Source organism: Panthera tigris, chromosome B2, assembly GCF_018350195.1.
Source record: "Panthera tigris isolate Pti1 chromosome B2, P.tigris_Pti1_mat1.1, whole genome shotgun sequence".
Taxonomy (NCBI): domain Eukaryota; kingdom Metazoa; phylum Chordata; class Mammalia; order Carnivora; family Felidae; genus Panthera; species Panthera tigris.
Window position 1 is genome coordinate 141209118 of NC_056664.1, and position 25405 is coordinate 141234522.

The 25405-nt window shown below is 51.8% G+C and overlaps 2 protein-coding genes across 3 annotated transcripts in view; one reads left to right on the forward strand and one right to left on the reverse strand.

Moving 5' to 3' along the window:
* Positions 1–3851: 3851 nt before the first annotated feature.
* SYNJ2 (synaptojanin 2) overlaps positions 3852–25405 on the forward strand; it is a 104519-nt gene continuing 82965 nt past the window's right edge. For both annotated transcript variants that reach the window (XM_042987406.1, XM_042987407.1), the window contains exon 1: positions 3852–3993. In XM_042987406.1, the coding sequence (XP_042843340.1) occupies positions 3867–3993 (127 nt within the window). In that variant the 5' untranslated portion in view covers positions 3852–3866. The remainder of the gene's footprint in view (positions 3994–25405) is intronic.
* Positions 24366–24623, reverse strand: LOC102958051 (28S ribosomal protein S21, mitochondrial-like). Its single transcript, XM_042987410.1, has one exon. It carries the CDS (start codon positions 24609–24611, stop codon positions 24381–24383), a length of 231 nt encoding a protein of 76 aa, XP_042843344.1. The 5' UTR covers positions 24612–24623; the 3' UTR covers positions 24366–24380.

Consider the following 25405-nt stretch of genomic DNA (forward strand, 5'->3'; position numbering starts at 1 on the left):
TACCCTAAGCCACAGCAAATGTTCTGGGCCTTTCCCACTCTCCTCAGCTCCTATTCTCACCCCCTTTTTGCTTATTGGGGGTTCAGCCAGGGCCCGGCCTTTGGAAGGACGGTGCCTCCTATCCTTCTCCACCCTGCCCTCTCGCTGTCCTTTCCCTCCCTCCCTCCGGAGAGCCCATCCTTCTCTCTGCACGGAGGGCCTCCCTTCTTATGTCTAGAGGGGACGCGTCCTTTCCATGAAGTGTCTTTAACGCCCCCTCTCCCTCCCGTGCGGTCTCCCCTCTGACATGCCAAGGCCCAGCCCGTCTCAGGAAGCCTCTACAGTCCCCTCTGCCTGCATCGTATCTGTGTTCCTCCCACCCAGGCCCCTAGAGCCAGCAGACTACACTTACTGCCTGCATTTCTTCCTCAATTCTTTGCAAGCTTTCTGCACAACCCTCTAATAAAACTAACCACTCAAAGGCCACCCAAACCAAGGGGCTCTTCTGAGTCCTCATTCTTACAGACCCTGCTGAGGTTGACAAACCACTGACCACTCCCTGCTTCCCGTGGCTTCTCTAATCTCTCAGGCTACTTCTTTCTGGTCTTTCCCCCCTGCCCCTCCGAGGCTCAGATGCCTGTCTCCAGGCCCCTGCAGACACAGCCTCCTCAGAGCCTCCACCATTCATCTCTGGCTTTTTCCACTGGATGACCCTCCTTATCTTAAACTCAGCTCAACCCCAACCACACCCACCAGCCTGCTCCCTACCTCTCCTGTCCCCGTCGATGGTGCCACACTGTCCCCTTCTCTGAACACTGGGCTCCTTTCTGACTCCTTGCTGTCCTTTTGGCCTCTCATGCAATCAGGCCCCAGACACAGCCTCTCATTTATGTGAAAGACCCTATTTCTCTCTCTGCTTTGATAGCGCTGGGCTCCAGGCTCTCCGGGACCTGCCTGCCTCCCCACAGCGAAGCCAAGTTGAATTTCCCGCGGTGGCCTACTCCAGGGGCTGATGGAGGTGACTTTTCATTCCTTCCTTACCTCCTCCCCTTCCACTCATGGGACCTCCAGGAGCGCTACATCTCAGGACCCGAATACCCCCAAACTTTCCCCCTCGGATGGGCCCGGCCTCCTTGTCTTCCAGGTTGCACTCGCCACTTAGGTATCAGAGCCGAGCTTTTTCTTGAATGTCTCCAGCTCTGTTACTTTCTCCATCTGCTAAATGTGCCAGTGCCGGGGTGACCCTTGACCCATCAAGGCAGAGGGCATGTCAGGCCAGTGCTTTGCCCCATGTTGACCGTTCACTCCAAACCAGAGGGCAGTGACCTGAAAACCCAGCAGGCTCTGGGATCATTCAGCCAATTATCAAAGAGAGGGGAGCAGCCACTATAGTTCATGGAGTCTAAGATGTACATCATACTATTGCTGAAATCAGGGTACGGCCAACGATTTAATTACACAGTTCAGCGGGCAGCATTTTTTCTTTCTCAGTGGTACACAAAAGAGTGGTTCATCTTCCAACTGGTTGTGTCTTAGATTCTATAAGCTGTAACGCTCAAGTGCTGGTCTTCGCTGTAGGGAAATTTCTACAATATACACAGCATGTACTAGGCAGAGCTTTCACTTATGTGATGCTACAGAAGGCACCAAAGAGGGAGAGAGTTAAAAAGTCTACGGCCCTCCCTGAGATCTTAGTCCTAATTTGGGAAACAGAGCTAAAAGAAAAGAAGTATAGAAACACTTCTCAAGCAACACATGAGCAAATGAGAGCTGAAGTGTACCTCTGTGAATCTGAGTGCATACAAACGGTATCTCCTGGGACCTCGTTATTTTGGGAGGTCTTCCTGGAAGAAGTGAGCTTCAAGTCTAAAAGGAAAGGAGGGGCTCCTGGGTGGCTCAGTTGGTTAAGAGTCCGACTCTGGATTTCGGCTCAGGCCATGATCTCAAGGTTCATGGGTTCAAGCCCTGAGTGGGGCTCTGCAATGACAGAGCGGAGCCTACTGGGGATTCTCGCTTTCTCCCTCTCTCTCTGCCCCTCCCCCACTCATACTCTCCCTCTCCCTCTCTCGTGCAAAATGAATACACTTAAAAACATAAATAAAAGGAAAGGAAAAGTGGGCCAAAGGCTAGTCTGTGTCATTTCATGGGAACCCTGTTCTCAAGAGGATAAAAATTTCCATCTTATAGAGGATGAAAGTGTTTGGACAGCTTATGAGCATCATTCCTGGGATATCCACTGTTTTGTAAGTGAATTTGTGAGTAACAGGACAGAAGGCTGAGGAATGACTTGAATCTGTGCCACGTGTTCACATTTATTTTATTCCCCAAATCATCACCTGGGAGGTTGTCCACAGAGGATTGAATGTCTGTCGTTCCTGGTCATTCCCGAATTTCTGCAAGGGCACCACAGCGTCCTGCTTGGCACTGGGGGCTCTGTTCCTTCTGGAACATGCGCCAGAGACAAACAGCTTGACCCACAGTGTGAGTAGGTTGGGGCGAGAGGGGCTCGGCTGTTTTGGGAGGAACACCCGGATGGAGAGATCTCTGGGGCTGTCCATACATACATACCCATACATACCCATCACAGCAGAGGGAGATAAAACCTCTAAACCCACCCCAAGAGCCATTTTAGGTAATCCCCTGCCCTTCTCTCCTCCCCTGAAGACGAGTCCTACATCTGGCTAGAACCCAGTGCCCAGAGGGACCCTGCCTTCCTGGACTGAGCTGGGAGGTCATACACCGAGAGGCAGCATACAATAATGGATGATGCACGGGTATGTGCAGGGGTCCATATGCTTCGAGTACAAACGGGCTGGTAACAGCCGGCCCTGAAGTCAAGGACTATACCCAACAGAGTGGGAGGAGGGACTGAACGATGGAGGGGGAAAGGCATCCGCAGGGAGAGGGAAGACACCCCTCTCTCCGCATCTCGCAGCTGCCCCGCTGGTTACTTCCTAAGCATTCAGTCCTGACCTCCTCTGACTCCGCACCCAACAGATTAGCCTTTGGACAGATACTGCCGCCATCCGACAGGCGAGGAAAGCGGACCCAGAGAAGTCAAAGTCACATAAGCGGCACGCCTAGAGATCACGGTCTCCGTTCTCTCTGAGCCCACACGCCTTTGATCTCCCCAAATTCTGCCTGGTGTGCCAGTGGACCACAATATCCTCACGTATAGAAAGCTACTAAAAGGCGACATTTGTTGAACACTCGGCACTCGCCGGGCACTCGCTCGGCCCCTTCTGGGAGTCAACCCTTACTCCTCACCCCAACCCCAAACCTGCTTTCCCCGCAGGGCAGCGGAGGCACCTAGCTCTGAAGTGACCGGCCCAGGGTCTCTCGGGCTGGGCCTGGCGAGGGCCGGCCTCGGCCCCGGACTCCAGCGTCGCAGCCCCGCGGGCCAGGCCCCGGGCTGCCCACAGAAGGCCGCGGCGTCCAGCGGCGTTTTCAGGCTCCCCGGGGCGCCCCGCGTCCTCCCGCGCGCCCAGGAACGTGTGGAATCTTCCTCTTCGGCCGCCGCCCACCGCAGGGAGGACGTCCCCTCCGGCCCCGGCCCCGGGATCAACCCCCAGAGCGAGCCCCGGGGGCGCGGGGAGCCGCCGCCAGGCCCGCCCGGCCGCCCGCGGCTGCCTCGCCTCTGGGGGGAGCGCGGCGCCCCGGCGGAGCGGGAGCCGGAGGCGGCCAGGCGGCCGGGCGCCCTCACCTGCCCCGGGCGGCGCGGCGAGGGCGGAGAGGGGGAAGGGGGCGGGAGAGAAGGCCGGGGAGGAGGCCGGGGAGGAGCCTGCGCGGGGCCGGGAGCCGGCGCAAAGTGAAACTCCCGGCACTTGCGGGAGCGCGGGGAGCGGAGACGGGCTGCGCGCCCTCGGGCCGGACGCGCCCCGGCGCCCATGGCGCTGAGCAAGGGGCTGCGGCTGCTCGGGCGGCTGGACCCCGCGGGGGAGAGCAGCGTCCTGCTGGAGGCGCGAGGCCGCGGGGACTGCCTGCTCTTCGAGGCCGGCACCGTGGCCACGCTCGGTGAGTGCGACCCCACGGCGCCCCCGGGGAGTGGCGCCCGAGGGAGGGCGCCTGCCGTGCCGAGACTTCGAGAAACGGGCACCTCCCTTCCCCGAGGTGACCGTGGCCGGGAGGCGTGGAGACAGCCGGGGTGCGGGGGTTGGGGGGGGGGGAGGGAGTTGCGCGAAGGCTGGGGGGCGCCCTTGTTGGAATGAGGCGACGCCGGGGACGCCCGAGTGCCCCTCTGGCAGGGCCCGGGACGCGGTGGCCCGCAGCACCTCCTGGGGGTCTGCCCTCACCGCGCCCGCCTGACGGTCGCGTTCTTGGAGAGCCGGTTGTGGCCTTTTATGCCCCGCGCTCCGCCGGGACACGTTACAGATTCAGAGAGATCCCAGGGGATTGACTTAGAAGCCGCCCCGCCCCTGTGCCTGGCGCTCGTTTTCTTTTGCACCTGTTGATGAAATCCGTGAGTGCCCGTTGGTGTGCGTGGGCTAGCTTCACTCCCGGAGGGGATGGGGACGCAAGCGCCGGAACACGGGCGCCGGAGAAACCCCTCTCTGATGGCACCTCTGCCCTACGTAAATACTTGGCCGAGAAGCGTCAGTTCTGCAAAGCTGAGAAAGAACTTGGAAGCAGATGTACTGCTTGGTGACTCGACCTCTGTGCTTGGATGTATCTGAAGTTGGGTGCCCAGCCAGTGTATTTCATGTCTGTGCTTCAGGAAGTCTTGAGACCGGCACGGTGCCAAGGGCTTTAGTGATGATCTCATGTTAACTTTCACAATTCCACAAAAGAGCTACTATTATCCCCAGATTGTAGATGAGTAAACTGAGGCCTGAAGAGGCTATGAAACTTGCTTGCCTGAGGTGACACACCTCTACCTGAGTCCTGTGTGGCTGTGTTTATAACATAATACAGCGCATGGTTTCCGGGTATCACCAGCCACCCCGTCTCTTGTTTGGTGGCCAACTTCATGAGGATGGCCAAAGCAAGCCAAACCAGGTAGGACTGTTAGAACTTTATGGGCACTGGAGAGTAGCCTTCCTGTTGGTGTCCAGCTGGACCATATTACCTTGTTGGTAGCTAAACGCAGCTCAGAGGAAGGTCACTGTCCAGGTTGTGGACAACTGGTACACTCACTGGTGGAACAAACACTTTATCAATGTGTCTAGTCTTTTTTCCCTGCATTGTATGCGTGCATCCTTCAGTTAGGATATAGGGCTTGGAAGAATCATCTCTTCTATCTCAGTTTCCCTCAGCATGTCATTAGCCTATAGTCATCTGGCTTGTTTTCAGTCACTTGGTTACTGAAACAATGTCTCCAGTATTGTCAGTGTCATAGTGTGCATCGAATCGTCGGTGAAATTATTATCAGATTATTCCAGTTTGCGCTCTGTCCCCCCCCCCCCCATCCAAGTTTGGTCATTTGCTGAGGTCTTGGAAAGAAAAACCGCAGAAATTTCCAAACCATTTCAGATGTCTACTTCATACCACATTTATCAGAGCTGAGAGATTAATTTCATGGTGCAAAAATCCTACTTCATCAAAAAGATTGAAACGTCCTTCAGTTGGATTACAGCAGCGTTAAGCAAGGTTCATGCCTGTTTAAGAGTTCCTTTGAAGCCACTTGGACAAAAAGGCTTTATTTTTTTTCAAAAGCGAAGACTTTAAAAATGATTAATGAAAGTAGTATAATGCATATTTTCCATTTGGAAATGAAGTTTGGGCTGTGATGCATGTACATTACTTTCGGAATTACAGTATGCTGGATTCTAGTACAGAGGATGTAATGAAAGGAACTGGCATGTCCTGAAGTCCACATTTGTCACTTAACCTAGCGGTCATTTTTCAGTAGAACTTGGGTTGAGTACTTAATTTGTAAAATCTGTTTTTCTTAAGTGAAACTATTTTTATTATTTTTTAAAATTTTTAATGTTTCTTTATTTTGAAGAGAGAGACAGAGTGCGAACGGGGAGGGGCAGAGAGAGAGGGAGACAGAATCAATCCGCAGCAGGCTCCAGGCTCCAAGCTGGCAGCACAGAGCCCTACACGGGGCTTGAACTCGCGGACCGTGAGATCATGACCTCAACCCAAGTCGGACGCTAAGTGAAACTATTTTTAAAAAGCAGCTGTAGTGCTTGGTGGTATTGCTCGTCCAGAGGAGGATTCTGATAGCCTTCTGTTACTAGAAAGTTGTTGTTTCAAACTTTTCAAGTATCCTAAACGCGCCACAATTTGATAGAATGGCTCTGAACTTGAAATTCCCATCTGGATTTCAAAGGGCTAGCTTTTGCGCTTTCCTTTCCTTGAGGAGGAAAAGAGTACTTTCGTTTTTTCCCCAGAAGCTTTCAATGTCTGCTTTTGCGTGGGACCGTGCATCTCCGGAAGCCGGCATAGCTGGTGTTGGAATCCTGACCGGTTGCCCTTTCTAGGAGGTTCAAGGTTGTGGGCAGCTTCCTCTGAATTCAGCTGTGATTTCCTGTGATGGGTCTCCCCAGGGAGGAATCTGAGGCCAGGAAGATCTAAGCGAACGGTTTATTAGCATGTGGGTGGTGGTTTCTCCCCAGCCAGTGAGAGTTCCTAAATTCTGCCCAGCCCTGTGGCAGAGGCATGCTGCTTTTATAGGGAGCAGCTGGAGATCCCGCAGCTCTTCAAGGCACTTTTTATCCCATGAGGACCCACACTTGAAAAGGCGTTTCACCACCGGGTAGGGGCTCACAACTGCTTAGCATTTCCAGGCAGTGCTCAGGGGCTTGAACTGGGCCGTGAGTTTAGGAAAAAAGCTGATGATCTTCGGTTGGTCTGTTGCTGGGCAAAGTCCTTCTCTTCCACTGTGACTCTGCAGACGGTCCCCACGCCAGGCCATCTAGCCTGCTAGCAGGAAGGGTGCTGAGGGAATACTTCTAAATTCCTGCTTCTAAAAGAGTTAGGTTGAGAATCTAACTTAAATGTAGATCAGTGGGAACAGGAATTCGGAACCAGAAAAGCTAAACGGATGGCACCAATTTTCAAAGTTGTTACTAAGTTTTCTTGGTGAGCTGATTTAGTAGTGGGGGGCTTCTCAAGTATAGGTGAAAAGCCATAGCACGTAACAATTCCCTGTGGTCCGCAATCCAGAGTTAGCATGCAGATGTTCCTTTGTTGGCACATTGGGACAAAAGGTAGTTGCCGTCTTTCTCTTTGTCTCTGTTAGACCTAGTGTGGACCACACAAAGGGAAGTGTGACTATTGTTCATAGATTTCATTGTCAGAATGAACACTGATACTCCAAAGGTCAGTGTTCTCCAAACAGCCCCTAGGAAGGGTGGCCTGTGAGTGTCGGTGTGTTTACACATGTGTTTGTGAGCCAGTGGGACTGGGTCTTCCCCGCCCCACCCCGCAGCCACGCCTACTGTTGAACAGTCAGCAGCAGGGATGGGGGTAGGAAGGAGGCCTGGGAGACTTAATTAAGTTAATTAGTAAGTGCCCCTAAATTACTTTGAGCTTCTGGGGGAAAAGTTTCTGTGTAAACACCAGGCCTGGGTTTTCCCAGCTGCTGTGTTTATATAGAGGCCACAATATCCTGCTTTGTTTGAATTGGTGAAATGGCAAGGCTTCTTCTGAACTGTTGCCTTGCCCACTTTCCCTGGCTTTGTGGCTTGGGATTATAGGTCAGTGCCTTAAAGTCCGACCTGCTTAAGAGCACCTGAGAGAATCAGTAAGTGGCCATATTATCAGCGCTCCGGGGTGAAGACTGAAGCGCGGGTAGGACCCGATGGGGGGCCCCAGGCTCCTAACTTGGGAAGCGCCCCACCCCCCCTCCCCACCCCCGCTGGGCCACATGGCCTGTTGGCCTCCAAGGCTCATGCCCGGGTCTTTTTTCCTACTGGTAGGTCTGCTCAGCATAACATTTACAAATACACAAACTGGGTTAGTGTGTGCTTCTACCTGTCGTTTTCATAACTCACCCGTAGGAATGTGATTTCAGATCTTGCCAGCCTCCCTTTTAGGGCCATGTGGCTCAAAAACATTTCCCTTGACCTTTTTCTTTAAAAAAAATTTTTTTTAGGGGCACCTGGATGGCTCAGTGGGTTAAGCGTCCGACTTCGGCTCAGGTCATGATCTCGCAGTCCGTGAGTTCGAGCCCCGCGTCGGGCTCTGTGCTGACAGCTCAGAGCCTGGAGCCTGTTTCAGACCCTCCCCCGTTCATGCTCTGTCTCTCCCTGTCTCAAAAATAAATAAATGTTAAAAAAAAAATTAAAAAAAAATTTTTTTAAATGTATATTTTTTGAGAGAGAGAGAGAGAGAGAGAGAGAGAGACAGAGCATGAGCAGCTTAGGGGCAGAGAGAGGAAGACACAGAATCTCAAGCAGGCTCCAGGCTCTGAGCTGTTAGCCCAGAGCCCGACGTGGGGCTCAAACTCACGAACCTCGAGATCATGACCTGTGCCGAAGTCAGATGCTTAACCGACTGAGCCACCCAGGCGTCCCTCCCTTAACCTTTAATTGTGAACATTTGAAGTGAACAAATGTAGAAGGAAAAATGAATCCCCTGTACCTGTCACCCAGCATTGATATGTCAGTATATTTCAGTTCTGTGTCACACGTCCCTGTATTTTTTATGAAAAATGAATCTCCTAACATTTTATTGATTCGATTTCAAATAAGATTTTAATTTATTTGGCTTGGCTTTTCTTTTTTCTTGACTTGCATCCGTGTGTATCTGTGTAAGTTCAAAGTTTGCGGGACGGATTGAGATGTGGGCAGGAACAGAGATGGTGGTGTGAATTGATTCTGAGACTCTGGCCAGGGTACATTTTGAAAAACCAAAGTGATCCCATGGGAAGAGTAAACCATCAGCTGGAAGAGCAGAGTGTCCCCACCCTGGGATGGCACTGATGGGCTCACAAGGACACCTTCGGGGGCTTGCCCTGTGCCTCTCACTGAAACGAGGAGTCGGGCCATTTGCACCCGCCTCCCTGGACCTCAGTCCAGATACATAGGACTCTGGAGGCTCCTACCCAGGTGGTGCCCAGTCTGTTTCCAACATGCTTGTGCCTTTTCCCGGGGTCGGTGACAGACTGCACAGTGCACGTGTCCACTCCAGACCCCAACGAAGGGAGTGTGGCAGGGGTGCCCGGAGGGGTGGAGGTGGACCCATGCCACCCTGGCTGGGGTGTCCTCAGGTGTGTGCATGAGGCCCCTGGCGGAGGGGTATGAAGCCCAGAAGCAGGAGTGGGGACGGTGTCAGTGGAAAGAGAAGGGGCTCAGGCTAGGGCACCTGCCCCCACTGGCCACATGCTGGACCTGATCTTCCAGTTAGCAACAGGGGTGAACTTCTCAAGCTAAGAGGGTAGAACATATTTTGTTAAACAGAACTCTGGCAAGTGTTCTGGGTATCTGTGTAAGTCTGGGTATCACTTCTGGGATGTTCCTTGGGTACCCAGGTCCCACTGCGTGATTTTTGGCCGCTCAGCTTCTATTGTGGGACTGGGTCAGCCTTTCCACCTGCGATGAGGAATATGTTCTGTTGTTGTTGGGTTTTTTGTCCCCCCCCCCACACTTGAAGTGTCCTTAACACCTTGGGGAACTGCCCCAGGCTCAGACTTGGAAATAAGATGGGGAGGGGAGGGGAGTCCCTAAGCATTTCCAGGCAGGGCTAGGTGGTGTGGTGGCCAGCTCACCTCAAGGAGAAAATCCGATCCAGCTTGCGAGGGTGTCTGCACCTGACCAAGCTGAGGGTTTGCAAGCAAAGCCCCCCCGAGCTGCACTAGCATTTCCAGGCAGCTTTTGTAGTGGCTGGTGCTTCTGTTGTCCACACTGGTGGCTGTTGTGCACACACTGGTAGGTGTCGTCCCCACACGGGTAGGCGTCATCTGCACTCTGGTAGACATTGCCCATGCACGGGTAGGTGTCGTCCATACACTGTTAGATAAGGGGCTGTCAGTGGGCACGCCAGGGTCTACCTTCAAGGTCAACACAAAAGAGCCCAGTTATGGGCACTTTCTGTTTCTAAGGAATGCTGGAAGGAGCCTCGGGGTACTGTTATGTGAATGTGAGTCATTTTTGAGGACAACTTAATGAAAACCTTAAGAAATATGTATGACCTTGATCTAGTATCAAGGGTAGATACTATCCTGGTATCAATGGACAGATATTAATTTCGGGATATACTCATACATCATGAGCCCATTTTGCTTTAAGGATGTTCATTGCAAGCTGCTTTGAATTTTTAGCTGACAACATAAACTTTGGTCCAACTTGATAATAATAGCTAATATTTATGGAAAAAAATAGCTAACATTTGGGGCGCCTGGGTGGTTCAGTCGGTTGAGCGTCCGACTTCAGCTCAGATCGTGATCTCGTGGTTTGTGAGTTCAAACCCTGCATCGGGCTCTGTGCCGATAGCACGGAGCCTGGAGCCTACTTTGGATTCTGTGTTTCCCTCTCTCTCTGCTCTCCACCCCCCCCCCCAACTCTCTCAAAAAATAAATAAACATTAAAAAAATAGCTAACATTTATGGAGCACTTACTGTGTACCAGGTGCTATTCTAAGGGGTTGACATGTATTGATTTATTTAATCCTCACAATGAGGCAGCTACGAATTAGATTCCATTTAACACTTGGAGAAAGTGAGGCACAGACAAGCATAAGAACTCGTATGAGGTTCTACCTCTAGTTAGTGGTGGAGCCATGATTTGAACAACGCCCGGAGGCTCTAGAGAACAGCATGTTTAGTAAAAATCTCCTCCCTAGAAAAAAAGAAGATTCAATGTGTGTATGAAAAAGACTAGCTGCGTCCCATCGTCTCTGTGCTTATTTTGGGTTTCAAAACACACGTGTGGTCGGTGGAGATCAGGGGTGCTGGTGAGTGTAAGCATCAGTACAGCATCCCCGTCGTGACTGGAGCTTTGTCCGATGCTTGCGTAAACAGGAGTGTCCAGGCTTGGGGAAGCAGCTACCCACTGAGAGGTGCATGTGATCTCACAAAGGGGACATCTTCAAGAGAAGCGTGTGGGCTTCAGTCCTGCCTTCCAGCGGGGCCGAGGCTTGCGCCTGGTATCCTTCCATACGGATGTCCCCAGCACCTAGAACAGAGCCTGATTAGGACTCGAAGCTCTGAAGAAAGTCCTAGGTTTCTTAGCCTGGAGGCTTCTAAGCATGGCCAGGCTCCCCCAGGACATGCTTCCGAGTGTGAGGACCATCAAACAGATAACATGTCGGACTGGTGTCTTCCTGAAGAGCCCCTCAATTTGGAGTGGGGGGGAAATGCCTGAGGGAGTGAACGTATCTTCCTGCCCTACCTTTGCTTGTGTTGGAGAACTCGGGCGCTGTGCCGACTGGGGGGACAGAATTGTGGTTTGCACCCAAGGTGGGCACTGGGCGACTGTCGTGGGCACGGCGCTTGGCAAAGGGCCTGTCCGGGACAGCCGGATGCCTCTGGCCAGGTCCTGGGGCGGTGGCAGTCTGCACTCATGACACACGAAGCTGGAGGGTTGCCATTTGCTTGTAAAGCTTCCGGGTTCGGAAAATGGCTCCAGGCGGGAGGGTTCACCTGGAGCATGGTAGCGAAGGAGGGCAGGCAGGGTAGCTCCTTCTGGAGAACCAATTCCTGGGAGCAGTTCCAAAGTATGAACGCGAAAGTCTGAGCTTAATCGTATGGCAGTTTTTGCAGGATAAGGAACTCCCCCGGAGAGCCTTTTGTAGTATCATGGGAGCTAGTATTGAATTCTGTTCCCGCATCGCTGTGCGTTTCTGCCCCACCTCCTCCCTTCTCTGAGGCCGAGCCTGATGGAGCCGACCCTCCCTGACCTCCTGGAGCCCCTGACCACAAGCTGCTGTGCTGCATTTGTCCACTCCCCCAGAACAGGCCTCATCTTTTTTTTTTTTTTAATTTTTTTTAATGTTTATTTTTGAGAGAGAGAGAGAGAGAAAGACAGAGCCAGAGCATGACCGGGGGGAGGGGCAGAGAGAGAGGGAGACCCAGAATCCGAAGCGGGCTCCGGGCTCCGAGCTGTCAGCACAGAGCCCGACGCGGGCCTCGAACTCACAGACCGCGAGATCACGACCTGAGCAGGAGCCGGACGCTCAACCGACTGAGCCCACTCAGGTGCCCCAACAGTCCTCATCTTCTGCCATTGCTGCCCCCTGACAAGATCTGAGGAGATGCTGAGGGCAAACCAGGTGCTAAGAAATGAAGAAGGACGTTCCTTTGTTCTTGAAAGCAGTGTGAGGTCCGAAGCAGAACTTGGCCACCGAAAACATTCCTAGTTTTGGAATTGATGTGGGATCGGGGGCTGTGGGGTGGGGAGAGGGCAGGGAGTTAACATCTGATGCTCAGACCCGGCATAGGACTCGGGTGGCCTGGACACCCATCAAGATCTTGGAAAATGGCCGATTTAAGGCGAACAGTGCGTGACGTACGGTTTCTTCTCTCTACTGGCCAGCTGCCTTTTTGTATTCAACTTGTATTGACTTATTACCCATTGGTGGTGGTAATCTCTACTCAGAAAAAGCAAACTACTTCCCTTTCCTTGGGTCTGACTCTAGAATGTTCTGGTGAGGCCTACTGGTAGGAGAGGGAAGACCTGAATTCTATCTAGCCCTGGCTCCTTATCTGAGGGAATTGAGTTAATCCACATTTGAATCTTGGGAGAAATTATCTGGCCAGGTAAAATCTAAGGTGGTTCTGATCTAAGTCTGAGCTAAGAATGTATGCTATACATTTTGTATTAGAGACTTATGAATTAATTAAAATGCATGAGATGATCTCTCCTTGATTCTGCCCTTTTCCGATAACCAGCAGAAAAAATTTAAAAAGCAGTAACAATTTAGCTTAAATTAGGGCCACAGAGTAAGGTATTTATTAAAATAGCATAAAGTGTGCTAAAGTAAATAGCTCCTTTAGTTGGTCCTTATTAATTTCCATCAACGTTCTGAAAATCCTGTCCTTCAACATAAACATAGCTTTGTTTTTTTAACAGTCTGCTCTGGAGGGGGAGTTTGTGTGCCTGGGAATGTGTGGTCTAGTTCCAGCTGCTTCACTGACTGTGTGTTGCAGAACTTAAGCTTCACCATGAATCTTATTCATGGCTGATAAATCCTGTATGTTGGAGAAACTCTTTAAGGAGAGGAGGCCGTTTTCGGCGGCTCCTGCTTCCCAATTAAGCAGAACTGAGGTCCGGAGCCAAGCTGGATCCCGCTGGCAGAAAGAGTGACTGATAGAATGCAGTCCGATCGATCAATGTGCTCTGGTTCAACAGAACTGTGACACTCGCATCACAGCCTGCTTCAATAATGGACTTGTTTTTATTTAAATGCTATGGGTAAAGAAAGGAATATTGGAAAACCTGGGCCGGAAATAACTTGCCACCAGCCCGGGCCTGAGCCAGGCCCTCGTGACAAGGTCCAACATAGTGGTATCTGCTTATCTTTTACGCAGACCACCAGGAGGGGAGAGGGGAGCAGGAGCCTTGGAGCAGAGGGGAGGAGCCTGTGGCTCAGGAGGGGAGGGGCCTGTGGCTCAAGAGGGGAGGGGCCTGTGGCTCTGGAAGGGAGGAGCCGTGGGGCAGAGGGGAAGAGCGAGCCAGTACTGTCCTCCATTTCCTCCACCACGTCCCTTGCTTTCCAAGCTGATCTGTCTAGAGGGGGCACTTTTCTCTAATTCACAGAAAGGCACCGTGTGGGCCGTAGGCCGCCTTGGAGAAGGTAGTCCTCTAAAGGCCTTTTTTGAACTTTTATGGCAGTGATAAAATTTGAATCCCACTGTGGAACTGGAATTTGTAGCTTACCCCTGCAACGTAGGGGCGAGCGTCACATAAGATCACATAGGCGAAGTGAGGCATTGTCATGACATGCCATTGCCTGCAGACCGATGGCTCCAGACTTGGGGGGTTTCAGGCATGTGTCCGACTTCAGCACTCTCGGCCTCAGGTTTCTGGTTTCGTTTGCTGTCAGGAAATTTACGTAGCTGAGAGCTTATTAGAATTTTGTCTTCAGGGGCGCCTGGGTGGCTCGGTCCGTTAAGCGTCCGACTTCGGCTCAGGTCATGATCGCGCGGTTCTTGAGTTCAAGCCCCGCGTCGGGCTCTGTGCTGACAGCTCAGAGCCTGGAGCCTGTTTCAGATTCTGTGTCTCCCTCTCTCTCTCTGACCCTCCCCCGTTCATGCTCTGTCTCTTTCTGTCTCAAAAATAAATAAACGTTTAAAAAAAAAAAAAGAATTTTGTCTTCAAAGAGAAAATGGACCCAGATCGAAGACTGGGCGTGTGATCCTGTAAGAAAAGTTTACAGGTTGAACTTTGTGACTCCGGTTAGCTCACTCACTGGCTTCCCCCTGGGCTTTCTAGGAGAAGCCTCAGCCCTGTGGCCTGTGTGTGCTCCCCTCCTGAGCACTGTCAACCCTTTTGGGTGCAGGTGATAAGACTGTGCACCTAGAACAGCCAGGAGACACATCCTGAAGTATCTGGCAGTGAAACGATATCAGGTCTGGGATTTGTTTGGCAATACTATGGGAAGCAGATGGATGGACACATATGTACGCGTACACACACACACACACACACACACGCACACACACACACACATGGGGGGGGGGGGAGGAAGCAAGTGAAATGAGCCTGGAGAAATGCTGATAACTCTTGGAGCCAGGTGACAGGTACGTGGCGGATTGTGAGACGTAGAGAATTAATAAGCTGGCTGCTTTTCAAGCTCAGCAGAGAAAAATTGATGACTTTCCAAGACACCATGATTAGTCAATTAGAAATTAGAGTATCAAATAGGAAAAAAAAAAAAAGATTCTACCCCCAGCAACAACAGTTTCCGAGAATAAACATAATAAAATATGTGAGGTCTAAAAGGAGAAGACTACAAAACTTCACTAAAGCATCAAATAATTGGAAAGGTATACTGTTTCCTTTGATAGGAACACTGACAATGTGAAGATGTTCTTCTCCAGTTAATCTATAAATGCAAGTATCTATGTGTAAAATCCAATGAAATTCCAATAGCAGTGTGATATAAAACATAACAGGCCGACTGGAGTATGTCTGGGACCCCCCTGCCCCCCCCCCCCCCCCACTTAAACTAAATGGCAGCACCATATGGGTGGGGCAGAGACTCAGGACAAAAACGACTGAGTCATCCTGGTCCTACTGTTTTCCTCCACTCCACCCAATCCCCTGGCAAGTCCAGACTTCTCTACCTGCATATATACCTGGATGCCACCAGCGCCCCGCTGCGTAGGTACAGCACTAGTCCAGTCACTTGGACTGGCCTCCTAACTAGTGTTCCAGCCACCACTCCCAAGGCTTCCCCAGCCCCCATGCAGGGGCCTGCTCGAGCCTGCACCGCCTACGTCCTCTGCCCTGGCTCCTTCTCCAGTCTCCTCTCTTGCCGTTTCCCGAACTTACGCCACTTGAGCAGCCCTGACTGGCTCCTGCCTCATCTTTGTATTTGCGGTGCCTTCTGCCTGCAGTGCTCTCCCCCCAGACCTCTGCTCGGCTGCGGCCTCCTCATTCAGGGCTAACTCGATGATTTGGGCAAGACTTTCCTGGCCACCCTCGCGCAACTAACCTGTGCACTCCACGCTCCCCACGCCCCCGTTGTCTCCCTTCTGTCACCTGCTTTCTTGTCTTCCTACCACTAGTCACCAAAAGCAACTTCTGTGTTTGCTTTTGCATACATTACGTGACGTTGTTCACCATGAGTGCAGGCTCTATGGGAGCAGGGTGGTGCGGGTTGCGTTGTGTCCCCCAAAAAGATAACGTTCAAGTCCTAACCCACGGTGACTGAATGTGACCTTACCTGGAAATCAGGTCTTTGCAGCCATAATTAAGATGTAAATTCAGGTGAAGTCATACCGGCATAGGGTGGGCCCTTAATCCAGTAGGATTGGTGTCTTTATAAAAAAAAGGAGACACAGAAATAGACATACACAGAGGGAAGACGGTCATGCGACAGAGGCAGAGATTGGAGTGACATCTTGGCCACCAGCCTAGGACCACCCAGCGCCTCCAGAAGCCAGAAGAGCTGAGGAATGAGCCTCCTCTAGAGGCTTCAGAGGGAGCAGGGTCCTGCCAATACCTGATCTTGGACTTCTGGCCCCTAAAACCGTGAGAGCATAAACTGCAGTTAGTTTAAGTGCCCCAGTTTGTGCTACTTTGTTCCAGCAGCCCCAGGAAACCCCTACAAAGGGCGTCGTCTGTTGTTCGGGACTGTCTTCTCAGCCCTGTCTGGGGCGCGGAGCAGCCCCAGAAACACTGCTGAATGACGAAGGAATGACAAAAATAGCCAAGAAGAGTTTGAAAAAGATCAGTGAGGACGGATTTGATCCCCCAGATAGTAAAGCACACCACAAAACCAGAAGAACGGTATAATGGACAAGAATCAATAGAATAGAAGAGAGGGCTCACAGTCTTATGTAAATAGATTAGTTTATTATAACTTAGGTGATGATTTAATCAGCCAGGGAAAAGGTGGATATTCAACGAATGGTGTTGGTTGGTGTCGTCAACCAGTGCTGTGCCCCGTGGGGCTCTTCGTTTATTCAGCCAGATATTCAGATCGGGTTCCCCTCGGATTTTCTAGTCTGAAAGGAGGAGGGCAGAAACCTCGGCTTGCCCGCAGGACAGCGCTGGCTCTCCCTCTCCTGGGCAGTGAGTGGTCTCTCCGGGAGCTCCTGCAGGTGACTGCTTCGCACAGCCATCCATCGGGTCCCTAGCTCCTCCCATCATTAAGCCTTGCACCCTGTAGGAGCCATATCCTTTATAAAACCCCGACAGGTATAGATTCCAGGCTTCCCCCAAGCCCTGAGCCTGGTGTCCTCGTCGGCAGGTATAATTCATGTATGGCTCTTCCCTGTCCGGGAGCAATTGGCCGATTAAGGTCATTTTTACCAAAAGCAATGTTATCTAGTAACGTAGTTGATGGTTTACCTTTATGGGGTTCCTAGGTTTTGTTAAGCCTATGTGGATGTTAATTAAGTTAGAGCCCTATAGTATATCAGACTTTAAAAGAAATTACAGAGGTCATTAAGGTTAAATATAAAGAGGGGCGCCTGGGTGGCTCAGTCAGTTGAGCATCCGACTTCGGCTCAGGTTATGATCTCCTGGTTTGTGAGTGCGAGCCCCGCGTCGGGCTCTGGGCTGACAGCTCGGAGCCTGGAGCCTGCTTGGGATTCTGTGTCTCCCCCTCTCTCTCTGCCCCTCCCTGCTCATGCTTTGTCTCTCAAAAATAAATAAACATTAAAAATTATATATATATATATATATATATATATATATAAAGAGCTCAACTTTTAAAGTATTAAAAGAACTTATAGGAGGAGCATGCACAGTTTCATAGTGTGAAAGGCTTTCTAAACAAAGCATAACACTCAGAAGTCATAAAAGAAAAAAAAAACCTGACAGATTTAAGAAATATATATAAATGAGCAAGTCCTAAGTGTACAGCTCCATGAATTTTCACCAAGTGAACTCACCCATATCACCAGGGTGAGATCTAGAAACAGAGCGTTGGGGGCACCCAAGGACCCCTGCTCAGGCTTCACCCTGTGTCAGACTGATAGACTGACTACATAAATATTTAAAACTCCAGGATATAAAAAGATACCATAAATGTAGTTTAAAAACGAGCAGCAGCCTGGAAGGAAACTGTGTATAACTATTTGCAATATATAAAAGGGTCAAAGACTGATAATCATCGGATATAAAAGAGCTCCCGTAGATCACAAAGAACAGTGTACCAGAAAAGATGGCAAAGGATATCTAAGTCCTCCTCAAAAGGAAGAAGTCCAATGGCCCAAGGCATGGAGCCAGCACTGGCCACTCCGTCTTGGGCTGTCACCAGTGCCCGACGAGGGAGTGCTGGTTCCGTTCTCCATTCTTCCATGGAGGCTCCTGTGACAGACACTGCATGCCACCCGGTGTCACCCCTCCCTCCTGGCCCTGCAGCTGTGCCCTCACACCTGTCTCTCCCCTTAGGCCTTTACCCCTCTCCCAGGAGACATTTGTTTCTCTCATGCACTGGCTCCCAGGTCATCCCCCACAGGCGTCTAGACAAGCCCAGATTTGACTTGTCCTCCAGGGGACACCCCTGCTCAGGTTCAGGCAAAGCTCAGCACGAGGAACATCAGGGCCGGGCTCAGGCGCTTGAGGCGCGAACAGCAGTTGTGGTATCACCGGGAGTGGCAGAAGGTAGAAAGGGGGCCACCATTGCCAGGGGTTGGGGCAGGCGGTAGGTGTGGCGTCCATTCAAAAAGGGGAGTTGAGGAGGACAAAGTAGGCCCCCAGAAAGGAGTGCGGGACAGGCAAAGTGTTCATTCTGTAAAGGCGAACTTCCCCAGAGAGAGGCTGCTGAACAGAAGGATTTCACAGGTAAATGACAGGGGGGTCCAGACATGGCTCCCACCCCCTGGAGATGTGCACTCAGGTTAGCATGGAAAGGATTGCCAGGCCGGGTGGTAAATCCGGCTGCTCAGCTAGCCCAGGGATTCCCAAGCACGTGTGACCTTCTGTTCACGGAGCACACATAACATCTCAGGGCACGCCGGGGTCTCCTGGAGTGGCGTTGGGGAATGCTGTGCTGTGAAGTGGTTGAGATTGAAAGGTCGGGTTCTGACTCAGCCACAGACTTTTCTGTTACCAAGGCTGGGCGGAGCGAATTCCAGGTATAGAAAGCCTTTGGGGGGCGCCTGGGTGGCTCAGTTGGTTAGGCGGCCGACTTCGGCTCAGGTCACGATCTCGCGGTCCGTGAGTTCGAGCCCCGCGTCGGGCTCTGTGCTGACAGCTCAGAGACTGGAGCCTGTTTCAGATTCTGTGTCTCCCTCTCTCTGACCCTCCCCTGTTCATGCTCTGTCTCTCCCTGTCTCAAAAATAAATAAAACGTTAAAAAATAAATTAAAAAAAAAAAAAAAAGAAAGCCTTTGGCCGGCTGGTAAATTAGAGGAGGCGGTTCCCAAATCAATGAAATGTGGTTAAGAGGGTCATTTGAGAAGGTGTCTTCTGCCTTTTTGTAAAAATAGTGTGACCGTCTTCCCCCGATGTTGTGAGGGGCCTCTGTGAAGGAGCAGGCATGTTTAATTAACAGACGCGTATGGAAGGAGAGGCCAAAGTAGTCGCAGTAGATGCCCCCAAATACTGTGTGTGGGGATGCGGATAACACAGCACAGTTAATGCGTCTGCTCAGAGTTGAACTTGCTTCATGTTTCCTGGGTCTCTGTGCACAGTGTTTGCCCCCCGCGAGGCTGCAGCTCTGTGTCTTTGCGGCGCATCTAATCCAGGTAAGCGGACTGGTGTTCCAGTCACGTCTCTAATGCTAGTTTTCTCCTAAACAACAACAACAACAACAACAACAATTTTTTAAAAATCAGAGAAGCCTGAGAAATGAATTATAGTCTGTTTTCTGGATTCTGGATTAAAACATAGAATAGGAATTGGCCTTTTGTAGACGGATGAAGCTTTCATCTTCCTGGAACTGTGACCTGTGCTCAACAGATCCTCACCCGCCAGCCTCTTGGAACACTGCCTCCACCTGCACGCACTCCCCCAGACGGAGCCTTGCTGGCGGCGGGCAGGCACCCTTGTCGCTCACTGCCACTCTCAGGCCAGGGTTCCTCCTCCTCCCCTAGAAAGACGGCTCTTGTGGACTCTTGTGGACGCACACGCCTCCTTATTGAGGTCTCCCTTCCTCCGGGCCACGCTGTCATTCACAGAGGAGCTGGGCTCCTGGCTTCCTGGGTTCTCCCACCGCAACTCCTGTCCCCATCCCCGGTGAGCTCACGCCTCTTAGCATGATGCCCCTGCTTCTGGCCTCTCTCTGGCCTCACCTCCTCACGACCGAGCCCTCCCTTCCCCTCACTTCACACCGCTAGACCTTCCCGGCACCAAGTACCATGCCACCTGCAAGTTCAGCTTCAGGCATCCTTCTCTAAGACCCGCTGTCCGCCTCGCACCCCAGACAGTTCTGCAGCCGCCAGCCCTTAGTGTCCCGGCCCCGCAACCTTCCCACCACCCTCCCCTCCCCTCCCCCGCCCTTCTCTTGCTTACGGTGCGCCTCGTGGCCGTGACCACTCCTGCACACACTCTCCGCTCTCTTGCACACACTCCTCCCTTGGGTGCGTGCGGAGCAGCCCCGCCCCGCAAGCCTGGGGTGAGGCCACGCCCCTTCCACCCCACGCATGCGCCCTTGTGGCTGAGCGTGGCTGGAGGAAACTACGACGGCGCCGGCTTGTCGCAGTTTCACATGGGGTCTTCGGCGCTGGTCAGTCATCTTACCGGATTTTCCTACCCAGGTTGCTCTTCCGTGCCGCACGATGGCTATTTCACATCTTCTCGAGCCTTCGACACCTTGGCCCTCTCAGCTAGTGTTTTGCTTCCTATATCACTGAGAAAATAAAAGGAATTAAGAGGAGAACTTTCGCAAGCCCCACCACTTAACGTGTTTGCTGGCGCCCGCCACCTTCCCTCTGTTACAGCACTGACCCCTGCCCCTGTTCTCTATCTTTCCGCCTCGTCCCCTCCCCCCTTTAAACACTTTGTTTCCACTATTTCCCCCTTCCCTTCCTAGCCAGATGATTTCCATCATTAAACCGACAGTCACATCCCAGGTCATATCCCAGGTTAATAAGCCTTCTCTTGGCCCCAACCCCCCACCCCCACCCCGGGTCCATTACCATTACCGCACATGAAGAGGTCGTCCTCCCTTGCTATCTCCACTCACCCCACATCCTCCTGTGACACACTTAAGCCCGGCTTTGGTACCTGCCACGCCTCTGAGCCTCCTTAAGATCCCCATGACTTCCACCTTATGGGTCTGCCCTCCAACCAGCGGCACCACCCAGGTGATCACGCCCCTTTTGTGAAGCAATGCTCCTTCGAGTCCCTGCCTCGCTGCTGCTGCCATTCTCCCCGGTGCTCAGAGCAACATCTGGCACAGAGTGGGCATCTGGAGTCCTTGCTGAGTGACCGAAGGAAGGGGAAAGTCACACCTTTGTCCCCGCATGTCCTACAGCATAAGAAGGGGCATGCATGGAAATAGCGCTTCTCTGCAAGGGAGGAGGCTCTGAGGTGGGGTCTTAGCAGGGCTGGGAGGGTCTTTCAGATGAAGGGATAACTGGGGAAGGAAGAAGAGAGAGAGATGTCCCGAGGAACTCGTTTGGCTAGTCAGAGAGGAAACTGAAAAGATAGCTGTAAATAGAACCTCCAGTGCCAGGGGGCCGGTGGACCTAATTTGTTAGTCATAGGAAGCAAAGTGAAGGGCTTGTTATATGAGGGAGTGGTGACACATGAGGACTTGCTCCAGGAGGAGAGCCGGGGGTGGCGGGGCGTGGGTGGGGAATGAAGGCCCAGGAATGAGATCTGTGGTCAGGCGGTGAACACTGCCCCCAAGGATCTGGGCTACGGGATCAGCCCCTGTGTACCCAGCAAACACGCACATGTTTCTAGAGAAACAGGTATTGTTATGCTGGCCTCCTCCTCTGGCCTGGTCACAGCCACAGCTGACCTCAGTGCAGGGAGGGGAGTGTGGAGGGGCCCACCCCTGTCCCACAGATGTTTTCCCAGCTGTGGCTGCAGGCGATGATAAATTTCCCTTTTATTTTCTCTGGTTGGTTTATACAGGCGAACACAGCCTCGATGGGAGGCAGTGCATTTGCTCATGTGTTTTTCAGTGCCCTCCCCCCTCCCCCTCCCCACCCTGGCTCTTTTGTGTGGCCTGGACTTTTTTGGTGAGAAAGAGAAGCAGTGGCCAGTACAGGAAAGTTTCTTATTGGGGCTGACGTGTGTCTCCCGGGTTGGCTTTCATCTTGGCTCTCAAGCTTCCAGTACAGACTGATGTTTTGATTTGCACTTTGCTTAGCAACCCTCCTGCGCCTCCATCCGCCCGCCTGAGAAAATCCATTGTCTTTCTGAAGAGCTGCTTTAGCTCTAAACTGATAACTCTGGAAGGAACAGTCACAAGCCAGTCTGAACTGAGCTCATGGAGGAGACACTGACCTTGATCTGGATGCTGCTATCCTCTTGGGACCCTGAAATACAAGAAGATGGTTTAAAATCATGCACAAGAATGCAGCCACAAATGGTACCTCGGTCTTGGGCTGTCGGCATTGTTAAATTGACCTACTTATTTTTGTGACATGTGGGCTGGGCTTCACTGGAGTTTCCTTATGGTGTGTTATCGTGGAATTTATTATGAAAGAAAGAAAACACGCGTGGCTGGTTTGATTATTGATCTGGACTGGCTATCTGCAGACCAGGAATATGGTCTGTGTGGCCCGGGTCTTAAGGAGCAGAGAACATTCTGGCTGCCTCAGTCACTCCTGCTCCTGGTGACACCAGCCCCAGCCTCGGGACATCAGGCCAAGTCTGTCTTGCTTTGGGGCAAGCCACCCCTTCCCCGGTAGGCCTAGGTGGTAGCTGTTTCTCTTCTACTCCCTTGGCCCATTGGCCCCGGGGGTGCGATGTGTGCCCCCTAGTCCCCTCTCTGCCACCTCCAGACACTCTGCTTCCCTCCTCCCTAAAAGCACTTAACTTGCAATCTCAATGTACAGTGCCTACTGGAGGACTTCCAAGCCTCGTCCAAACACCAAGTCTGTCAGGACCCCGCTGGGGATTTAGGACAGGAACCACACCTTGCTGGCAGGGCAGGGGGGCACGCTCCTTCTCTGGAGTATTCCTCCTAGTGACCCTGTACGTTCACACGGCCATCCAGAGACCCTAGGCATACTTCACTCACTAGATGTGTGTGCCAGGGCTGTTTGCAGAGAAGTCTAACTCCCTACAGAGTCCAGTGTCGGGTGGCAGAGCTTCCAAGAACAGGCTCGTTCATTCCATGAGTGTCCACATGGCCCCATTACAGTTATGATGGGTCACCTGTGGTTCCTTTCAGCCCGGATGCCTTCTACCAGTCAGGACTATTTTCAGTCCTAAGCCATGCTGTCTAGTAACACAGATAACTTTTATCAGGTTACCAGGGAAACAGGACTAGAGTGGTAATCTAAGGTCAGTTCTCTTGGAGGCTGTGTTAACCCTTTGCCACACACATCAAGGAACCCCATTGCCCATTGCCCTGCGTTGGAATTGCCTGCTTCCTGGGGATTTTACCCTGTTCTCTGTCGGTCTCTCTGAGGCTGAGTCTTGCCCTCATGTTTGGTACCTCTAGTCACCACGGGGATCCTTCTGAAGACCTTGGCCTTGGGCTCCCTGACCTCCCCCCACCACCAGTGTGTCCTCCACCCTGACTCGGCCACTCTCTCCCACGGCCATGCTCTGGTGCCCCCACCATCTATGTCAGAACGTGCACTCTGCACCTACTGCCCCCATCTTTTCAACTCAGCCCTTAGTTCTCCAGCTCAGCGATTTTTGACCCTTGCTGGGATTGCGGTCCCAAACCTGCCACCCCGCCACAGTCCCGCGCCGGCCCCCTTTGGCTTCACGAGTCACAGCCGCTAGCTCTGCCTTGCACATCCCCCCACCCCCCGCCCTGTGTGCCCTTGCCCTCCTCCCGCTTCATCCTCCTTAGTTGGTGATACCACCAGTGACATCCTCTTCCCCTCACCAGAAGCTGCCCATGTGTAGCTGCAAGTTTCTGGAGACCCACTACCCTGCAGACAGATGCCATTGCCACCTCACAGCTCCCCCTCTCCTACTACATCAGTTTTTACTGTCCCAGAGCATTTCCAGCAGTGCATGCACGCAGGCACACACATATGCTCACACACGCGTACCTACATGCACGTAAATGCGTGTATACACACATGCACACACATGCATGCACGAGACACATATAGACACATACCCATACATGCACATACGTGCATGCACATAAACATACATACACACACAGAGACACATAGACCCATAGGCACGTGCATGCACACACACACACACACACACACACACACAGTTCCTCAAAGAATTGTCTCTACACGCAACCTCCATTTCCCTCTCCCTCCCCATTTAGGTTCTTGCCCCTCAGCTCCCTGTACACTGCTCTTTTCTGGCTCATCAGTGCCTAACTGGAAGGACGCTCTGTTGTCATGTTGTGGGACATAGAGCAGCATCTGAACTTGCTGACCACTCCTGTGTCCTTCAAACTCTTTCTTCTCTGACCTCCAGGACACCACGCACTTCCTGTTTCCTTAACATCTTTTTGGACATTTCTCTTGATTCTACTTGACTTTTGAACACACTGTTTCAGACGCGCTCACTTCCCGGGTGATCCCCTCCAGTCTCTGGATTTTATTTATTTATTTATTTATTTATTTATTTATTTATTTATTTATTTTTTGCATATATGTGATTGAGTTTATTATTATAAAAAAGGGGAGGAAAAATGAGGTTTGAGATAGGAAGGAGACAGCTGGAGAGGGATTTTCATACTGGGCCTACAATCCACAGGCCTCAGCAGCCCTGCCGTGGGTCTGCCCGATTCTTTCACATCAAGAAGTTGATCTTGCGAGCCATTTCCACGTTGTAGATCCGCCGGCAGGTTTCATAGCTTTCCCTCTGTCGTCGGCGACAAGGCTTTTCATAGTACCGCCGTCGCTTAATGTCCTCAATGAGCCCATCCATGGTGAGAATTCTGTTTAGGGTCCTGTATGCACCTTCCACATTTCCTTCCTGTACCACCACAGTCCTGGCAATGAACTTCAGACGTTTTGCCATCACCTTGGGGTTTAAATCCTCACTCTGCAGGATCCCACGCCCTCCGGAACCAGCCTCCCCAGTCTCTGGATTTTAAAGACCTTCTCTTTGCTGGGGCTCCCGTTTGTATCTTCGGCTGGATTCCAGGCCGGTGCAGCTGTGCCCTCCATGTCTGTGCTGGGGCGCCTGGGGCACAGCAGGCTGACCCATCTGACCTGAGCTCCTGATGTTCCATCCAGGCTTGTCCTGTCAGTCTCCGTCATCCCGGTGACGGCTGCTCCAGCCTTCCCGCTGTCCAGGAGAAAACTTTGGCATCATCGTTGGACCCTCTCTTTCTCTCATAGCCCACGTTCAGTCTGTCCACAAATCCTTTTGTTTCAACCTTCAAAATATATGCAGATATCTGATGATGTTAAGGAATTATGGGTAAAGTTTTTAGATGTGAGGATGGTATTGTGGTTGTGTTTTTAAAAGGAACCCTTATCTTTCAGAGATTCTTACTGAAGTATTTATAGCTGAAGTGACAGGAAGTTTGGGATTTGCTCAGAATAATCTAGGGCAATGATTTTTACCTGAAGGACTAATTAAAACAGATTACTGAGCATCGAGGCCAGAGTTTCTGACTCATTGGGGCTGCAGTGGGCCCAATAATTTGTATTTCTAATGCTGGTTGATGCCTACTGTCTCAGGTCCACATTATAGGACCCACTGATCTAAGGTACAGGAGAGTGGGGGGGGGGGGTGGGTAGGAGTGAAACAGGGTTGGCCAAGAGCTGATGGCAGGGGAGGTGGTAGGATCATGGTAGTGTTGGTAC